The sequence below is a fragment of the Athene noctua genome, chromosome 1 (genome assembly GCF_965140245.1).
Source record: "Athene noctua chromosome 1, bAthNoc1.hap1.1, whole genome shotgun sequence".
In the NCBI taxonomy this organism is placed as follows: domain Eukaryota; kingdom Metazoa; phylum Chordata; class Aves; order Strigiformes; family Strigidae; genus Athene; species Athene noctua.
This window is the reverse complement of record NC_134037.1, coordinates 239,300,384-239,317,401: the sequence shown is the minus strand read 5'-3', so window position 1 is coordinate 239,317,401 and position 17,018 is coordinate 239,300,384. Positions and strand designations below refer to the sequence as shown.

The 17,018-nt window shown below is 33.7% G+C and overlaps 1 protein-coding gene across 8 annotated transcripts in view; it reads left to right on the top strand.

The window, feature by feature from the left end:
* Positions 1–17,018, top strand: part of NBEA (neurobeachin) — a 511,054-nt gene that overhangs the window by 193,344 nt on the left and 300,692 nt on the right. For all 8 annotated transcript variants that reach the window (XM_074914245.1, XM_074914292.1, XM_074914279.1 and 5 more), the window contains one exon: positions 12,185–12,623. In XM_074914245.1, the coding sequence (XP_074770346.1) occupies positions 12,185–12,623 (439 nt within the window). The remainder of the gene's footprint in view (positions 1–12,184; positions 12,624–17,018) is intronic.

The following is a 17,018-nucleotide window of genomic DNA, read 5'->3' as shown; positions in this document are numbered from 1 at the left end:
TTTCTTGCTTTTTTTCTTACCTTCTTGATGGTATGTAAACCTCTGATATTGTATGTATTGTGAATTATTTTATGCCTGTTAGTTAATGTGCTGTGCTTTTCTTGAAGAAAACTGCTTTTGTGACTAGAGTAACTATTATACGTTTTGGGCCCGATATGTTTTGTTTGTTTGTTCATTTGTTTGTTTGAATAGATATTATATAATGCAGGGAATATGTTTTTCAGATGTCATTACTTGAAAAAGAAAGGGTTGCCTGAACGTAACTTTAGCCAAGTTTGCATGTACATTTCGCCACTAATTTGCATGCACTGTGCTGTGAATACAGAAATGTAGGTTAAAAGAGTAATGTGATGAAAATGTTCTTGGTATAATTTTGAAAAATCTCAGTGGGTAAAAAGATTGATTTATAAAAAGCCTAAGAGATTTAAAATTGCATTCTGTTTATAAAGAACAAAAATAGTTAACCTCCTATTTTAGTAATAATGCAACTTGTGTTTTTTATCATATGCTGTTCTGGGAGCATTATATTAAAATACTCATTGCATCAGCTTAATCTATCACTGTGAGTCTGGTGTTTCTTAAACTTTGGAGTGTGCATATATATGTATTATAAATTGCTTTATATTTTAACAACTAGTAAGCAAGCATTTGTGATTTTGCTTAGTAAGACTATTGTCTGGCAAAAAATTATTTTGAATCATTCAAATTGTTGGTGTAATATTCTTTGTTGTGTCATAGTTGCATTTGTATGATTTAATCCATCGCTGATAAAAAAAGGAATCATTTGCTCTTAGTTCAGAAGACTATTGCAATACTATGTGGTACTACAGAATAAACCCCTGAAGCTTCTTTAGGTATTGCTTTTTCATCTTTTTATTTCCATTTAGAACATATTTCAGTGTGTCAGGCATAGGATATTTTATTTTTAACCACCTTTGCTTGAAAATTGGAATTAGACTGCCTCAAAATGCAGTTTAATTTTTAATTTTAACATTTTAATTTTGACATTTTAATTTTTATTAAATTTAATACAATAAAAACTAACTACAACATAAATGAGATTTTATTGCTTTTTGTACAAAGCTTGACATTTGATATAATGGGTGGCAAAAGGAGGGGATAAACAGTTTTTCTTCTTATCCATATATAATACAGCAATAAAATATATGTAATGAAAGCAGAAAAAAAGTTTAAGAACAAATGGAGTCAGTCATACAAACTCACCAATATTTCAGATAAAGCATTTTTTTAATCATTGTGTATTCTATACTGTTATCTGTAGTACTTGTTTTACCTTGAGTTCAAGTAAAATATATGTTTGTTTTAAAAATATTTAAACAGAACTAAAATAAAAGTGTGAGCAAGATACAACAGAAAAGCTTTGGCTTTAGAAACAAATTATTCAATAAAGGAAATATTATCCGTAGCTAGTTATTGTATTTGTTGATATAATCTCATCCTTCGAGGTTTTACCTCTGAGAGGTCTCAACCTCTTGCACCAAACCCTTTCACCTGTTAGAGAAGAAAAATGTTTCTGCTTTTTATATTCTGAACTCAGTTTCTCAGTTTTGAACATTAGCAGAAAGTGAAATGAAAAAAAATGTCAACACTGTTAGAAAAGGCAAGAAGTCAAAACCTATTTTGTAATTTCAAAAATCTTTCATTCCATTGGCTAAGCCAAATGGTTTCCTTTAGTGATCTGTCATCTTTCAGATGTTGGCAGGAAGCATGTAATGTTTTAATATTATTTTAAATTTCAAGGTATTTTAACACATTATAGAGTGGTTTAATGTTGCATTTAAAATTAAATACATATTTTTAAAGCAAAATCCTATTTATTAAAAAAAAATTAAAAAACAGTTGTTACATGGAAGTAAAGTATCTGTATTTTATTAGTTTCATATGATACTAAATGGATGTAAAGTATTCATTCTTTGTCAGTCCAATTCAATGCAGCAAATTGTATCATTATTGTTAGAACTGTACAAGACTTCTTTGGGACAGATCTCTATGAATTAGGGGAAATGGTTTGGTTGCTTAAATAAATCCACTTTTAGTAGATGGAATCTAACCATCTGACCAGGAAACTTCTCCAGGGAAGGGTAAGATAGAAGTAGGTATATTACTGGTATTTAAGATACTGATTTTGTTCTTAGTGGTGCTTCTTTTTTTTTCTTTATACGGGTCAAGATCTTTAGTTAAAATATATTTAAGACTGTATGAGACCCTACTTGTCTTGGGACATTACAGTATGTGATAGGTGTATGCTTCTTATGAGTAACTACAGCTGATGTCCTGTGCAGGTTACAAGAATTTTAAACATCATTATACTTGATAGGAAACTTTTGGGTTCTCATCGTACCAACTGTTGACCTTTGCTTAGTTTACTGATGATATTATTTACAAATAAAATGTAGTATTGAAATAAAAGACTTTAAAATATGCTTTGCAGATAAATATATTCTACCTTTACTTACAAATGTTTAGGGATAATAAAATAAGGATTTACTGTCTCTTATTGTTAATCAAATACTGTTTACAAGCTACATGTTATCTTATGGTGCTTAAAGGAGATAGGACACACCCAGGAATGAAAAAATAAACCAATGGTGTCCCTGACTACTATTTAACAATAAAAATGTTTATTTATTTATTTATAATGTTCTATACTTCTGTATTTATTTTTTCTTTTTAGCTGATCCACTGGAAAATCTGTCTGTATCTTTAAACTTCAAACTCCTTGTTTTAAGTTTGTTTCAACTGCTTGGGTTTCTCCTACTAGTTTCTGATACCTTTAAAGGGTCTGCAGTACTTCTAAAATAATCTGTGCCTAGTCAGACAAAGCATAACCTGCAAAATGAAAAGAAAGCTCCTTCTTTTTTCAATTTAGATCATATATAGTGTTACTCTTTGTAGTCATTTATTATCACAGTCTCAACGGAAATAGCAGATCAAAACTATTCTCTTGCATCTGAGGGATGTCTGAGAAACAGTCTGACACAAGTATGTTGCCAGACTTACTTCTTTCTGTTCACAACACTAAAAAATTAGAACGAGTTAGACTTTGGGGATGTCAGATGGCTCAGTTTCTCTGCATTTGTGAAGATATCAAAATGGAGACTTTAAACTCAGAATTATTTAAATGCAAGAGCCTATGAAGTGATCTAAAATGTTGCCTGGCCTACAGATCTTTTGGTTCATCAGACTTTGTCAGCTGATTGTGATATCAAATAATTGATATGGAGGTGTAGTAAAGGTGGGAATAGCATTAAAAATTTCTTTGCCAGAAGGGGAGAATTGTTTTCAGGTGAGAGTCAAAGATGATAGAAATGTTCTTTATCATTCTCACTGTTTGTAACTGTGGATATTGCAGTAAAACCAAAAGCTCTGCACTAGATTTTCAGTTTTTTATCTCAAAATCATCAGTCATACATGAGTTCTACTTTCTGAAGAATATTGCTAGTGAATCAATGCCTGGAGCTAGTCATCCTGGTCTCCCTTTACAATAGGTGGAGAGAAGTTAGGGCACATTTAGGGTACAATTCATCTGGCATGCTTTGGAGATCTACTTAAAAGAGAGATAAATTGGACACTAGAAATCTCTGTCTTTTTCCAGTCGCTGTAGACCTCTGCCTTGGTCAGAGTAATCCTGGCTACTTTGACTAGGCTTAACTGAACTCCGGACAGAAAACTTCATTTATGACAAAAGATGGCATGAAATTCTTTAATCTCAGTCACTTAATCCAGCCTAATGATGTGCCCATCCCATAGATAGCTATAATTTGTTACATATGTGTTCATAGATACATATTCTTCTTTGAGCACTACATGATTTGAAAGTAGGAAGTATATAGCTATCTAAACAACTATGTAATGTCTTCAACCTAATGATTGGCAGGCATGTTCCCTTTGTACAATGATGGAATATCTTAGAGAACAATGTTTTGTTCTTGGATGATTTCTCCAGTAAGATAGGGATGTTTTCCCAAAATTAGTATGAAAACATCTCTGTTATCCACATCTGGGCGGTGTGGAAGTTGAGACTGAAAAATTGAGAGTAGCCCTTTCTCTTACTACTTAGAGGGTAATCAGTATGTATTTGATAGCAGAAATATCTTGTCATTGGAATAAGACACAGGAGAAATGGAGGAGCATATTTTCTGTTAACAGAAGTTAATCAGCCTTATAATGTAAAACCAAGCAATCTGTTCAAATTACAGCTACAAATTTGAAGTAGTTTTAGCTATGGTGGTTAGGATCACTTAAGATGAATTTTCTCATTTCTGGTCATTACTGAAGCTCTCCTTGCTTACCTTGAAGGTGTATTGGTCTACTGTTTCTTTCAGCAGTGCTTCCACATCTCCAGCAGTGGAAAATAAATAATCTTTTTTTTACAATTCAGCTGGCAGCTTATTAATTACTGAGAACACAATTAATGTTAACCAAATAACGGAAAGATATTTTAGGTTGAAAACTGATGTTTCCATTTAGGATCATTCAGATGTGTTTTGGAAATGAAAGCATTGCAACGGTGCAATTCACCTTATAACATGCTGTGTGAAGAAAATCGGTATTGCAGCTTATCACAACATTTTATCAAAAATGGATTGGCTTTTCAACTCCCTTGATATCACTGTCTGTATTTTTCCCAAAGCACTGTAAATTAAAAGATTTCTTAAAGATATGTGCTGTAGATGGACTGGAAGCTATTGATTTTATTTTCTTTACAGAACAAACTGTATTAAAAAGTTGCAGAAACAGCTTTTTCTTTGAAGACAAGCATCACGTATTTCTGATCTCATAGCACTCTGGGTATTGAACATTGCTACACTCTTGTTTGTATTCCTAATATAGCAGCATAGAGATTTCCATCTTATTTTTAAACTAGTTTGCATAAGGGCAACAATCTAACTATGCAAAGAGGACTAAAGTACTAAGTTCCATTGCCTGTCAAAATATCCTTTGCTTCCACAAAGTCCTGACAGAAGTTCTGGCTCCATCTTCCTCAAAATCTTGTTGTACATAACGTTTTCAAGAAACTGAGGGAAAGGTTACAAAGGATGTGGATGATAATCATGAGAATCATAAACTTCAAATTCTACTGAATTTCTATCTGCTGCTCAAAATTATCATACTGCTTTGCTGATGAAACATATGCTGCCTCCAAGAGGACATACATTTGAAGATCATGAAATAGGAATACATACATCTTGATCTAATATTTATTGCCCTTCACAAACTATTTAAGGCATCAGAAGAAAGGTTTGAATATATATATTTCAATATTAATTGATCAGTTGTGTACACATGAAGCAGTTGTAATAAGGATTTTTTTTTAAGTAACATCAATACGTATTTTCATTTGTACAAATTACAGATGTTTTAAAAGTTTTTGACTTTTCAGAGTAGTGCTTAAAACATTTTTAGTGTAAATTTCATCCTATGTATAGAACATACTCAGTGCTTCACTGTTAAATTTTGTTGCTGGATGCTGTGATCTAAGTGACAGAATTTTTTTCTATTTCTTTTGCAAGAAATGTCTAATCACAAAAACATCAGCTTTCTCAGCACAGGTCAGAAATAGAGATACTATCATAGAGAACTGCCAACTAATCTATCTCTTCATTATGTGGTTTTGAGTTTATACAAGACAAAAATTAAAAATTTTTAAAATAAAAACTGACAAAACCTAGGAAAATTCACCTAGGAAGAATACATATTACCATGTTCTTAATTTGTATGGGTTTTGTTTCAAATGTATACAGCTGGTTTTATACTTTGAAGTTGACCTTTCTTTAATACAACTTTAATTTTCCTTAAGTTTGAGAGGAATTTAAGCAAATAGAAGCAATTTCCAGTGAGAAAAAAAAAAAAAAAAAAAAAGAAGACATGCACTTACAGGTGTCCAGCTGTGAAAAAGTGCTGACGATAACTCTGTCCTCTTCAATCACTTCCCAACCTCGATTTCCCACACTAAGTCTCTTATGCTCCATTTCTCTCCCATTTCTGAGTTCCTCTATTTTGCCTGGCCCAGAGCTAAATCCTTTCTCCTCACAAATCCTCTCTGGTTAAAAGGTAATGTGCAACCCTCTGTCTTAATTCTCCTGTCTCAAGATCTTCACCCTTCCAGTTGCCACCCACCCCAGAATCTTTCATATCTGACCTTCCTCAGTCCCCCAGTTTTCATCTGTGTCCTCCTGCCCTCAACCGTTCCATGTCAGAGCCCTAGGATATCCCTGATTGTGGCTTTCATTCTTCCCAGCCAGATGCTGTGATGGCATGCGCTCTACTTCCACCTCTTCATGTGCACAATTACTGGCACTCTGTTAGACGGACAACTGAATCTGTACTGTTGCATTGCTATCCTTGCAGAAGCAAAGGGACAGCTTGTGGTCTGGCAGGAATTTCAGAAACCTGGATAAAAGTTTTGGCTAAATAACAGATCCAGGCCAAACGCAGGCTGTGTTTATCAGAGTTTTTCCTAGATGAAAGCCTGATAGTGTAAGAATGACAAACAGTAACCCTAAGCCAAGCTCTTTTTCATCACTTTTAAAATAATTCATTTAACAAGGAAACTTCTTTTAAAAGATTTTATAACAGCAAATGTGTTCCGCAAAACAAGTCAGTGTTGCTCAGATAGGCTTGCCTCAGAAAAAACAGAACCCTGTGAACTCCATTGGTGGAGCACGACCAAATTTGCTCATTAATGCATAGTTATTGTATGAAGAGTAATACTGCCCAGGCTGCCAAAATGAGTATACATTATGTGGTTGGGCCATGAGCAGCATCACTCTACAGGGAATTTTTACTCTCATCTCTTTATAACTTTCACACAGAAATGGAGGTGCCAACAGGTCAAAAGGTCCTGAGTAGATATCGAGCAGTTTAGCATCTTAATGTTTCTTTTAGGGTGATTCTTCTCACTGTTGTGCCTCAAACTCTGAGGACATTTCCATTGCAACTCTATTCTTGGTTACTCCTTTCAATGTACTTTTATATCAGACCCATATTACTCTTTGGTTCTGTCCCCATACTTAGTTTCTCATCTCAGTTTAATTGTGCTGTTTCTCATACATGAAAACTAGTAGACTAATGTGGCTAGGAAGAATTTTTTCACTCTCTCTTTATAGCCTACAGCTTAGGAATTGATTAATTGACTCTGCCAACTATGGAGGAAGCTGTAATATCACTGCCTCGTTGGATTGAAAGCGTTTTCAACTTGTAGTGTACTGTCCCTGAAAGTTTGTAGAATACTACAGAGGGGTATATAAAAGGCAGCTAATATGGTTATTGTCAATGCCTTAAGATAGCTACATAGAAAAGAACTCATAAATTTTCCAATGCACCTGCAGACTGAAAGGTGACAACAGCTCCTATATCAAGATTGCCCCAAACTTTCTGTTGCCAAATGTTGCTGTATTTTTTTCAGCAGAAATCTAACAATGATTTGGAATAGTATGACTTTCAAATAAATTTTCAGCCATATTGTAAGCAGTTAAAATTAATAATTTTCATATGTTTTACTTTTGAAAACTTTCAGCTGATTTTTATCAAGTAGGGAGGTTTAACAAAATTAAAAATCAAAAGACCACAGGCATATATACACACAGTTTTTCCATTTTTAAAAAATAAATAAAGATTAAAAGCAGAATATTTTGTCTTGTCATTTTTTAAAATGGCAAATTTTGTATATTTACCACAGATATGAAATGTTTTATTATTAAGTTAAATAAGGGTGGGGGGTTTGTATTTTTTTAGGCATATGGAAGCAGTGCAAGACCTATTTAGGTAACTCAGTAGGTTAAAACAATTATAATATACTTCATAAATCACAAGCAAACAAGATATTGTAGGGAAGGAGCGTGACAGATGAGGTCACCAGATATATAATATGTCATTTAGTTAACTTAAGCCCATATTTTTCCCATAATGTAGTAGATGAACTCATTAGTTACAATGAAAAACAGTAAGAAGGAGGCATCTGGCTTCCAACTGCCTATTTCTGACAGGGTTAAGATCGCTAGATCTAGTAATGTTTCTGCTTTGTCTACTGACATGGCCTTGTGCTGCAGAAAACTGATGAGGTTTGCTGAAAATTTACAGGCTTAGTGTCACAATGTTATAACATAGACAGATGCAATCAGTTGTATTTTTTGCTTCTGTTCATGTTTATCATTTTGCTAAGTGGCTTTGAGTATTTAGGATTTTCATAAAAGCCTACGCATTACCAGTTTGTGATTTTTCTAAATCACTTTATGAAGAAGTATTCTTTATTCCTGAATTCTGAAGGCAACAGAAGTGCTATGGCACAGTATAAATGGACATAGAATAAAGCTTGTGGATATGCACTGTTGTAACTAAAACTGGTTGGGTTTTGTGACCCATGCTAAGGAGTTTATAATTTACCTAAAATAGTACTAGTAATAATGCTGATTCCAGAAGGTCTTATAATATATCTTTCAGACATTTTAATCTGAATTTCATAAATACTAATTTGTCAGTATTCTTAGTTGAGAGGCAGTTATTAAGCAGTTTTACCTCTTCTAAGTTTATTTGCCTTTGATTTACAAAAAGTAAATTGCACCTTTTAAAACCTTATTCATTTAGCTTGGTTGATGCTTTTAAAATGAGAGCTAATGCATTGGATTTAAGTAGTTTTTAGAGATTATTATTCATAATGATAAATCAGACTAAACTTAATTGGCTTAGTGCAGTGTATTCATATTAGATACTGGAGACACAGTAAGAAAAGGTATAAATCTGGTTTCTGTGGAAATCAAGTATTCTTTCGCTTACCTGTATAGAATAACTTCCCTTGATATTTTTTTTCCTAGATCATTTTAATTAGTGTTATGTATTGTGTAGTATATATCTAAATTCTATATCCACAAATCTAGTTTTCCATTTTAGCTTCAAATGATGCAATCCTCTAGACATTTTATTCTCATTTGGGAACAAAGGATTACAAGGCACCTGCTGAGTAATTAAGTACAGTCCTATTTATAACATCTTGAAATTAGTTCTGTTTTTTGAACTTGCTACTCTGATTGGTAAGCTATTCCAGAATCTTAATTCCATATTGAAGGCTGTCACTTCCCAAACTAAATTTATTCCTGGTGAGTTTGCACTCAGTTTTTCTCCTGCCAACCCTTAAATTTAGCTTAAATCCTTTTGCATCCTGAAAATACGTGTATGATAGCTGTTGTATACCTACTCAGTATTAGTTTGGCCAGACTATATCAGCCAAACTAATTTTTTCTGCAACAGTACATCACTATAGATCTCCACAGTGACACTTCCATCTTTCTCAAATACAACAGCATAAACACTATTCCATAATGAACCCTACTACAGTCTTCTCTAATGTCATTAACACTTAACTGTTGCAGGAGCTATTTCTTCAGAAAAGTTGGAATCACATTTGCCTTTTCCATGGCAATGTTATATTGGTAACTTACCCAGTGGCTGATGTATTCAGGTCCTTCTCTTCAGCCATTTCCAGTTGATGAATTCCAGTTATAATGGTAATTTCTTTATTAGTTACTAGATGCATAGCTTTTCAATATTAAATGTAACTTGCAGTTTGGTCATAATGCCTACTTATAATCATCCTCCTGTGACTGTCAGTTGTACCTTGTAACTTTGTCATCAGCAAATGATGACAAAGAATTATTTACTTCGTCACCTGAAAACTTTATCAATATTTTAAATGAGGTAACTCCCATGGTAGTTTCTCTCAGTCTGGTGTTTTTAATTTTGAAATTATTTGATGGCTCCTTCTTAGCCAGTTTATTTTCCCACATTTTACTAATTCTCAGATTCTCCTGAATAAATTACTGTCTGTTGTGACAACCCCAGCTTTACTGAATTTTGCTACATTGGCCCTTATTTTTTTGAGCAATAAATATTTAAAAAGCTCTTTTAGCAAGACCATTTTGTAATCTGTCATTCCATTACTATTCTTTGCTCCAAAATAAATCCTGAAATCTTGCTTACTGTTCCTGAAATCTTGCTTACTGTTGAAGGCTTGTAGCTGCCCAAAGTACTTTTTCCCCTTCCTTAAAAAGAGAAACCGCGTGTGGTTTTCTCCAGTCACATGTTGCTATCTCCTCTTACCTGGCTGGCAAAAGTACCTGCTGCTATGCTAGTAATTTTACAGACAGTTTCTTTCAAAGTTGTCTCGGAGTCAGTTTATTCCCGTGGTTTTAATGCATTAAAATCTTTCTTCTGGTTTACTTAGGGTATTCAGATTTCCACAACTGCATTTCTATTAGCTTTCCTGTCTTTAATTTTCTGTTCATCATTGTTGACCTTAATGAAAATTGAGGTTAGGTGTACTTTAAGTTCATGCAGTGGGCCGTCTTCTTTTTTCAGTGTCCTCTTTTCATTTACATAATAATGGAACCTTACGCTATTTTACTTACAATACAGTACAAGAGCAACAATCTGCTTGACTGGCAGTCCAGTCCTACTCTTCCCTTCAGTTGAAAAGTGTTGTCTTTGTATGGATGAATTTTAAAGATACAAACAAGCAGAAAATTCATTAGGATCATTCTGTGGATCAGATGTCCTTCTGTGCCAAATATAGGCAGTACTAAGTAGATACGGATTTTTTTACTTCCTGACCTGGCAGATGCTAAGTGCATTTTATGCAGCTCATAAATCCAGTTTCTACTTCCTGCTTCACAAAGCAGTGCTCGTATCTATTTGATAAGATGTGTTTAAGGCACTTAGGAGAAAGAGAAGAAGGAAGTGGCTTCAGCATTTATGGCTGTTAAAAGAAGAAAACAATACTCCTTGTCACGTCACTCCTTATAATGGGTCATTCTGCTTTGTATTTTTAAAAGCCTCTTCCTTTCTATCTATATCTGTTTGTTAATACTTGTATACATGAAGAGGTTTACACTACCATTAATTCAAACACATAAATAATCTCATACAGAATTTTTTATGTGCACATGCATACACACACACACACGTATGCCCATGTGGTAAATACTGACTGCATCAAACAACTGGTAATATGTTATGTGATTAAAGTTATTAAAGTTACATTGCTGAAGCACATTTTGTTTGCAGTAGTCAGAAGGGCAGACCTTCATCTAAATCTGTTGTAAAATATTCTCCATAATATCTAAACTATAGCTATCAAAACCATCAAATAAAAAAACAAGTGTTCCTATTTCATACATAGGACAGCTAAATTTTATAATCAAGACAAGTGATCCAATAGAAAAGAATTAATTTGAAAATAAATTTAAAAATCGGTTTGAGTGCAAGCTTTTTGTCATTAAAAATAGCCACAGTCTGTTGCTTTAAAAAAATGTAACCAAAAAGATGAATGTGTAAGTTATTCACAACTCTAGGTAACTTTCCACTAAGCATAGCAAATTATTCTTATTTAATAGTTGTTGTGTCTGTTTCACTGAAGTAATTAATAGAGGTACACTTTTCTCGGTTACAAGATGTTGTAGAGTCCGTTTCAATCTGGAAATGTTCCAGACATAACAGATTTTACTTGCCGATCTCTATAAAGATGATTATTTTGTTCTTAACATTTGCCTAAAAGAATTACTGAATTTTACGTTCCATGGGGAAGGGGGGAGTTATCTAAAGAATCAACAATAATACTTTTTAATTCATGTATAAATAAATTTGTATTCAATATAATGATATGTGTATAAAAATGTATATAATACACATTTTAAACAAATAGCAAAGCAAACAAAAGGTCTAGCAGTTTTCTTTTGAATGCAAGCATATTTGCTGACAGCAATAAAAAGACTAAAATGTTTCGTCATCCTAAAGCATAAGTGATTACATTTTTCTCTTCCAGTAGTCTCACAGATTTTATAGATATGCAGTCGATAGGTTATAATTTTTAACATTTTTTTTGCTGGCAGTGTTTTGCTTTTTGATTACTGTGTGAGTAGAGGGCTGTAATTTCTAAATATCACTGAGCTTGCATAATCTAACTGTGGGCTCCCTCTTCCAAGGTTTTATATATGCCAAACAGCTGTTGATAGCAAAATGTTGTGTATATAAAATGAGGTTTTAAGGTTTAAACTACCAAGATTTGTGGGCTTTCTAACACATTTATGTCTTGTAAAACCTTATGATCATATTTTTAGGAAAAAAATAAAACTAAATTATAAATATTATCATAATCTCTATTTCACTGCAGAGACACCAACTGTATTTCCAGAAAATATCAAAGATAAAGAAACACCAACACCAGTTGAAGATATTCAGCTGGAAAGCTCTATTCCTCATACAGATTCTGGAATTGGAGATGAACAGATGCCCAATATTTTGAATGGGACAGACTTGGAGAACAGCACTGGCCCTGATGCTATGAGTGAGCTGTTGTCTACTTTGTCTTCAGAAGTGAAGAAATCTCAGGAGAGCTTAACAGAAAGCCCCAGTGAAATCCTGAAACCTGCATCATCAATATCCAGTATCAGCCAAAGTAAAGGCATCAATGTCAAGGAAATACTGAAAAGTCTTGTGGCAGCCCCTGTTGAAATTGCAGAATGTGGTCCGGATCCGATCCCTTACCCAGATCCTGCACTGAAGAGAGAAGCTCAGGCTATTCTTCCCATGCAGTTTCATTCATTTGACAGGTATATGGCTGGATTCATTATTTTATATTGATGTAATTCAGAAGTTTGAATGATTTTTTTTTTTTTTAACATGGTTATTCTTCTGTGGGTTTGTATTAGACTATGTTGAAAAACAGCTGAATTACTTCTCCTTTCTGTGTTACCAAAACGGACCGTATAGTACAGACAAAAGTAATTTACCTTGTTTTTCTCTGTCAGCAGTGTATAAAACTCTACAAGGTACTCAGAAAGCAAGCCTGTTGTAAAGAAATATTTTTGCAATAATATCTTTCTTCCTTTAAAACAGCATTTTAGTGAGGAGGAGAGGTAATACCTGCTGATATAGAACAGACTGTGCAGAAGTTCAGTCAACTGTTCTTTCAAAGGCTTAGGTCTTAATTGGATCCATCACTGCACTGTTTTCTGGTATTGAAATGCTTTGACCATGGCAAATTGTTTGCATGGTCATGGTGGAAACCAGTTTCCTTTAGGTCTTTAAACAGTAAATAAGCTCAAAAGTTAGTGCTTAAAAATAACTGCTTAATATTTCCACAAAGAGCCCTTTGTTTTTCTTTTTAGGCTGTAGCTTCCCAGCTTCTAGCAAATATACTTTTATTTAAATGTCCAGTACATCTTAGTTATCCTGAACATAAAAGTTGTGATAAGATGTGTAACTGACAACATCCTTCCAGAAGGGTAAACTGATCCATTGTGAGTTCAATCTTAACCTATGCAAAGAGCTAACTCTTACGACTGTTGATGTGGTTACATTTTCCAGTATGACAAGATCCCTGCAGTTTCTTCATTAAAATTTTTTCAAAAGTAAAAAATGGAATAAAGACAACTCAAAAATATGGTAAAACATCTCAAAATTTTAAGCAAAGTTGTAGAAATATATTAGTTCATAATGCAGGTACAAGAATTAAAATTCTAGAGGAAATAAATAAAACAATAAAATGGCTATGCTGTGATTTATAAGAAAAATCCATCTGCATTTACATAAAACGTATAAAAATGTCAGAAATATCTTCATTAAAGTCTGAAGAAAAACAATATGCAATCAGTGTTTTCAGTGTAATGTAAACAGTAAATTGCAAGAAGATACATGAGAATTTTAGAATAAAAGTGAAGAGCCATTTTTTCATCAGAAATTCCACAGAAAAGCTGATACCTTTTTGTCTGTATATATATTAGTATTGAGGCTGCTTTTCTGAAATAATTCAATAAACAAACAGAATCTGTTGTAACAAAGAAGATTGGATCAGGATAGGAAAAGTGAAATGTGCTTTAGACTCAATGAATATATCCCTTTCTAATAAGATAATAATAATATTTTAGATCTTAAGGCCATTCCAAAGCTCATTTAGCAACTATTTCATTAAGATTTTTTTTTTCCATCAATCTGCATGTTTTGATTTAGATTGATATCAATGTAAAGTAAAAACCATCTTTTTTCTCCTGTAGTAGTTACGAATTTTTCCTTATTTTCTGTGAGGAACTGTCATATTCCAGAATGCATTCTTGTACAATAAGCAATACAAAAATTCGTGCTGTCTGTACCATTAATAGCACCCAACTGTAACCACCAAAAAGTTATTTCAATTGAACATATTCAGCTAAATTTCTACCTGGGTCAATAAAGAAAAATGCTTCATTCAGAAGGTTGTTGTTAATTCACAAAATGCTAGACACCTAAATTAAATGGACCATATCACCTTATGAGACACCTTTATCATTGTTAAGGGGAACTGATTGAAGAGATTAGTTTTATTCTGCATTTCTAAATTATAGTTTTATAAGAAAGCATTAAACTCTGAAGGGCTACAGTAGGTTGGCCATAATCTGTATTTAGTGAGAATGCCTCCATTAGATTCTTTTTGCAACAATATGACTGCTTGTACATTTTGAACATCATTATTAGTAGTTGCTATTACAGATTTATGGAATTATTTGAGAAGTGCTTAATGTCTAGAGCTCACAGATTTTCACAGGTATTTCACACTTTGTAAGTTTGTTTAGGAGCAAAAGGGTTTAATGTTTTGGTTTTTCCCTCTCCTGCTACCTTGCTGACCAAGCTGTGATTCCGTGATTTCCTGTACAAAGAGTACAGCTGTGTTTGTATCTTGGTAGCATATGTTGTACCATGTCAGCCCTTGACATTGTTTACTAATTTAGCAAAAAAGTGGTAATGATTGAAGTTGAGGCAAAAGACCCATTTACATCAATTTTGTTGGGATATTTTGTTTCTCCTAAATATATAATCCTGCTATCTGATTTTGGTGTGTGAGGTAAATCATGCTTTTTAATATAATTGGCAACTATGAAGGGACAATTGCGGGTTCAGGCATGTCCCAGAAGATCAGGAAGTTTTAAGTTCTTTCCTCCAACTAAATGGATGTTATTGATCTTGGAGCATTTTGATAAAAATACTGATGTTCCTAGCACACAGGACCTCAACTGGCTGGTTGCATGACATAGCTGCCTTACTGAATGATGACGACTGTTCAGGCAAATACTGTGTGCAGTTTGCTCATATTTTCAAAGTACTTACTTGACCATTGTGGCAATCTTTGGAGGCAAAAGATGTCGCTTTTCTTTTTTGACTTACAAAGGAGGAGGAGGAGATTGAGATCCTGACCCTATATCTTTTCATGGGGAGTGAAACAAAGGCTATGGGAGAAAAACCTTGAATAGCATATTGAAATAATATTAGAAATAATTAAAATATTGAGGAAGCAACATGAATTTTAGCTCATGGAAGTATATGCACATTTTGTGTTGCCTATAGTATCCCAATTATCAATTGAAAAAGATTACAGCATGATTGTTTTTCCATAATTGCTCATGTATATATAATTGTGTTTGCTGATAAAAAATAACAAAGAAATAACGTACGCTGCATATTTTTTAAAAGCTAACGCTATGCCTATGGACCATATTTCTGTTGGATCTTCTGTTGCTGTAGTTTATGCAGCCTTTGGAACTTCACTGAGCAGTGTGGCTATTGGTCATGTTTATTGTCTAGGGAGAATCATGAGCAATGGAGTGTATTCTTTTGTCAGCTTTTATTTGTTTCAATTTTTATAAAATACACACAGTGATTTCATATTTATAAGCAAATCAAGGTTTGAGAAATGTATTTTTCACTTTAATCAAAAGACATTCTTAGTCCTTGTGAGGCTGGACTTATTTTATTGTTGCATTTGGACGGCTGAGTGCCTTGTAAAAGAAGAGTTGAGGTAATAAGTAATTAGTAGCAAAATAGCACTATCTTTGTTGTTTTAAAGATATTTCTTTAACCATAATTGCTGATCTTACATGCAGGTAAATGCCCTATAAAGCAAACTCCTGTAAATAGAACCAAACTTAAGAATTCTGTTTTATCCTTTAATATGACGTGTTTTGCTCTGCATGTTCTTTTAATGGTATATTGCTAATATGTTCATAAAGTCATTGTGTAATAGGCTACGGTGTATTCTTCTGTAGAATTTGTGCAGTCATAAATGAAATACAAAAGCAGAAACATGTTTTATCAAATAGGACTTGTGTGTTGTTAATGTATGCAGCAGTTCAAGTACTATCGAATGTAAATGATGAGGTGATATTGATGAAAGGAGGGGATTGAGGTCTCGGGGGGCGCTGATGACGGATTGAACAGAAGCGGCCTTGCACCGCACGTAACTCAAGTCTGTCGTCTTCACCGCTCAAAGCCGTAATGGGAGGTGGCAGTCTGAAATGAGTTGCCACGGCAAAGAGTATTATTTTTGAAATGCTTTCACACAAATCACTAGGCCCTGCATACAACTTAGTTTCATGCTTTAATGTCATCAGGAGGCACAAATTGGTGTGTCTAATTGTTTGCCACCTGCCAGCAAAATGAGCTGCCAGCCAGCCAGACGGGTTTGATTGTCTGTCAGCTCTTCAATAGATTGAGAGTGACAACATCAAAAATTTCACTTCAAACTCTGAAGCTTTGAGCAGCTTTTCAGAGACCTCTTCCCCACAACTGCTTCTGGACAACTGCATTTTTCAATTAGTTTTCAATATATTGCTGCCTTCTGCCTCATCTGTCTTAAGGTAGCTGTAATTACATTATGGGCTATATAAACAGATTTCTGGGACACTGGAGCCTGAATCCTCAAAGTTATGACATGTCTTTTAACGTCAGACTGAATTCCTTGAAAATGGCATCCAGGATGACATTTTTAGAAGCAAACACAAAGGGTTATTTCACCTAGATTTGCAACTAATGGAGCATAACTCACCAATAATTCCTTTTTGCCTTCTCATCTTTTGTCTGACAAAAAACAGTCCCTGTTATTGATTTTTAGGGTTTGGGGATTTCTTGTTTCTGTTTTTTTGTCATTTTGCATTTGTCCCACTAGACACAACCTAGACCATTAACGTTTGCAAATT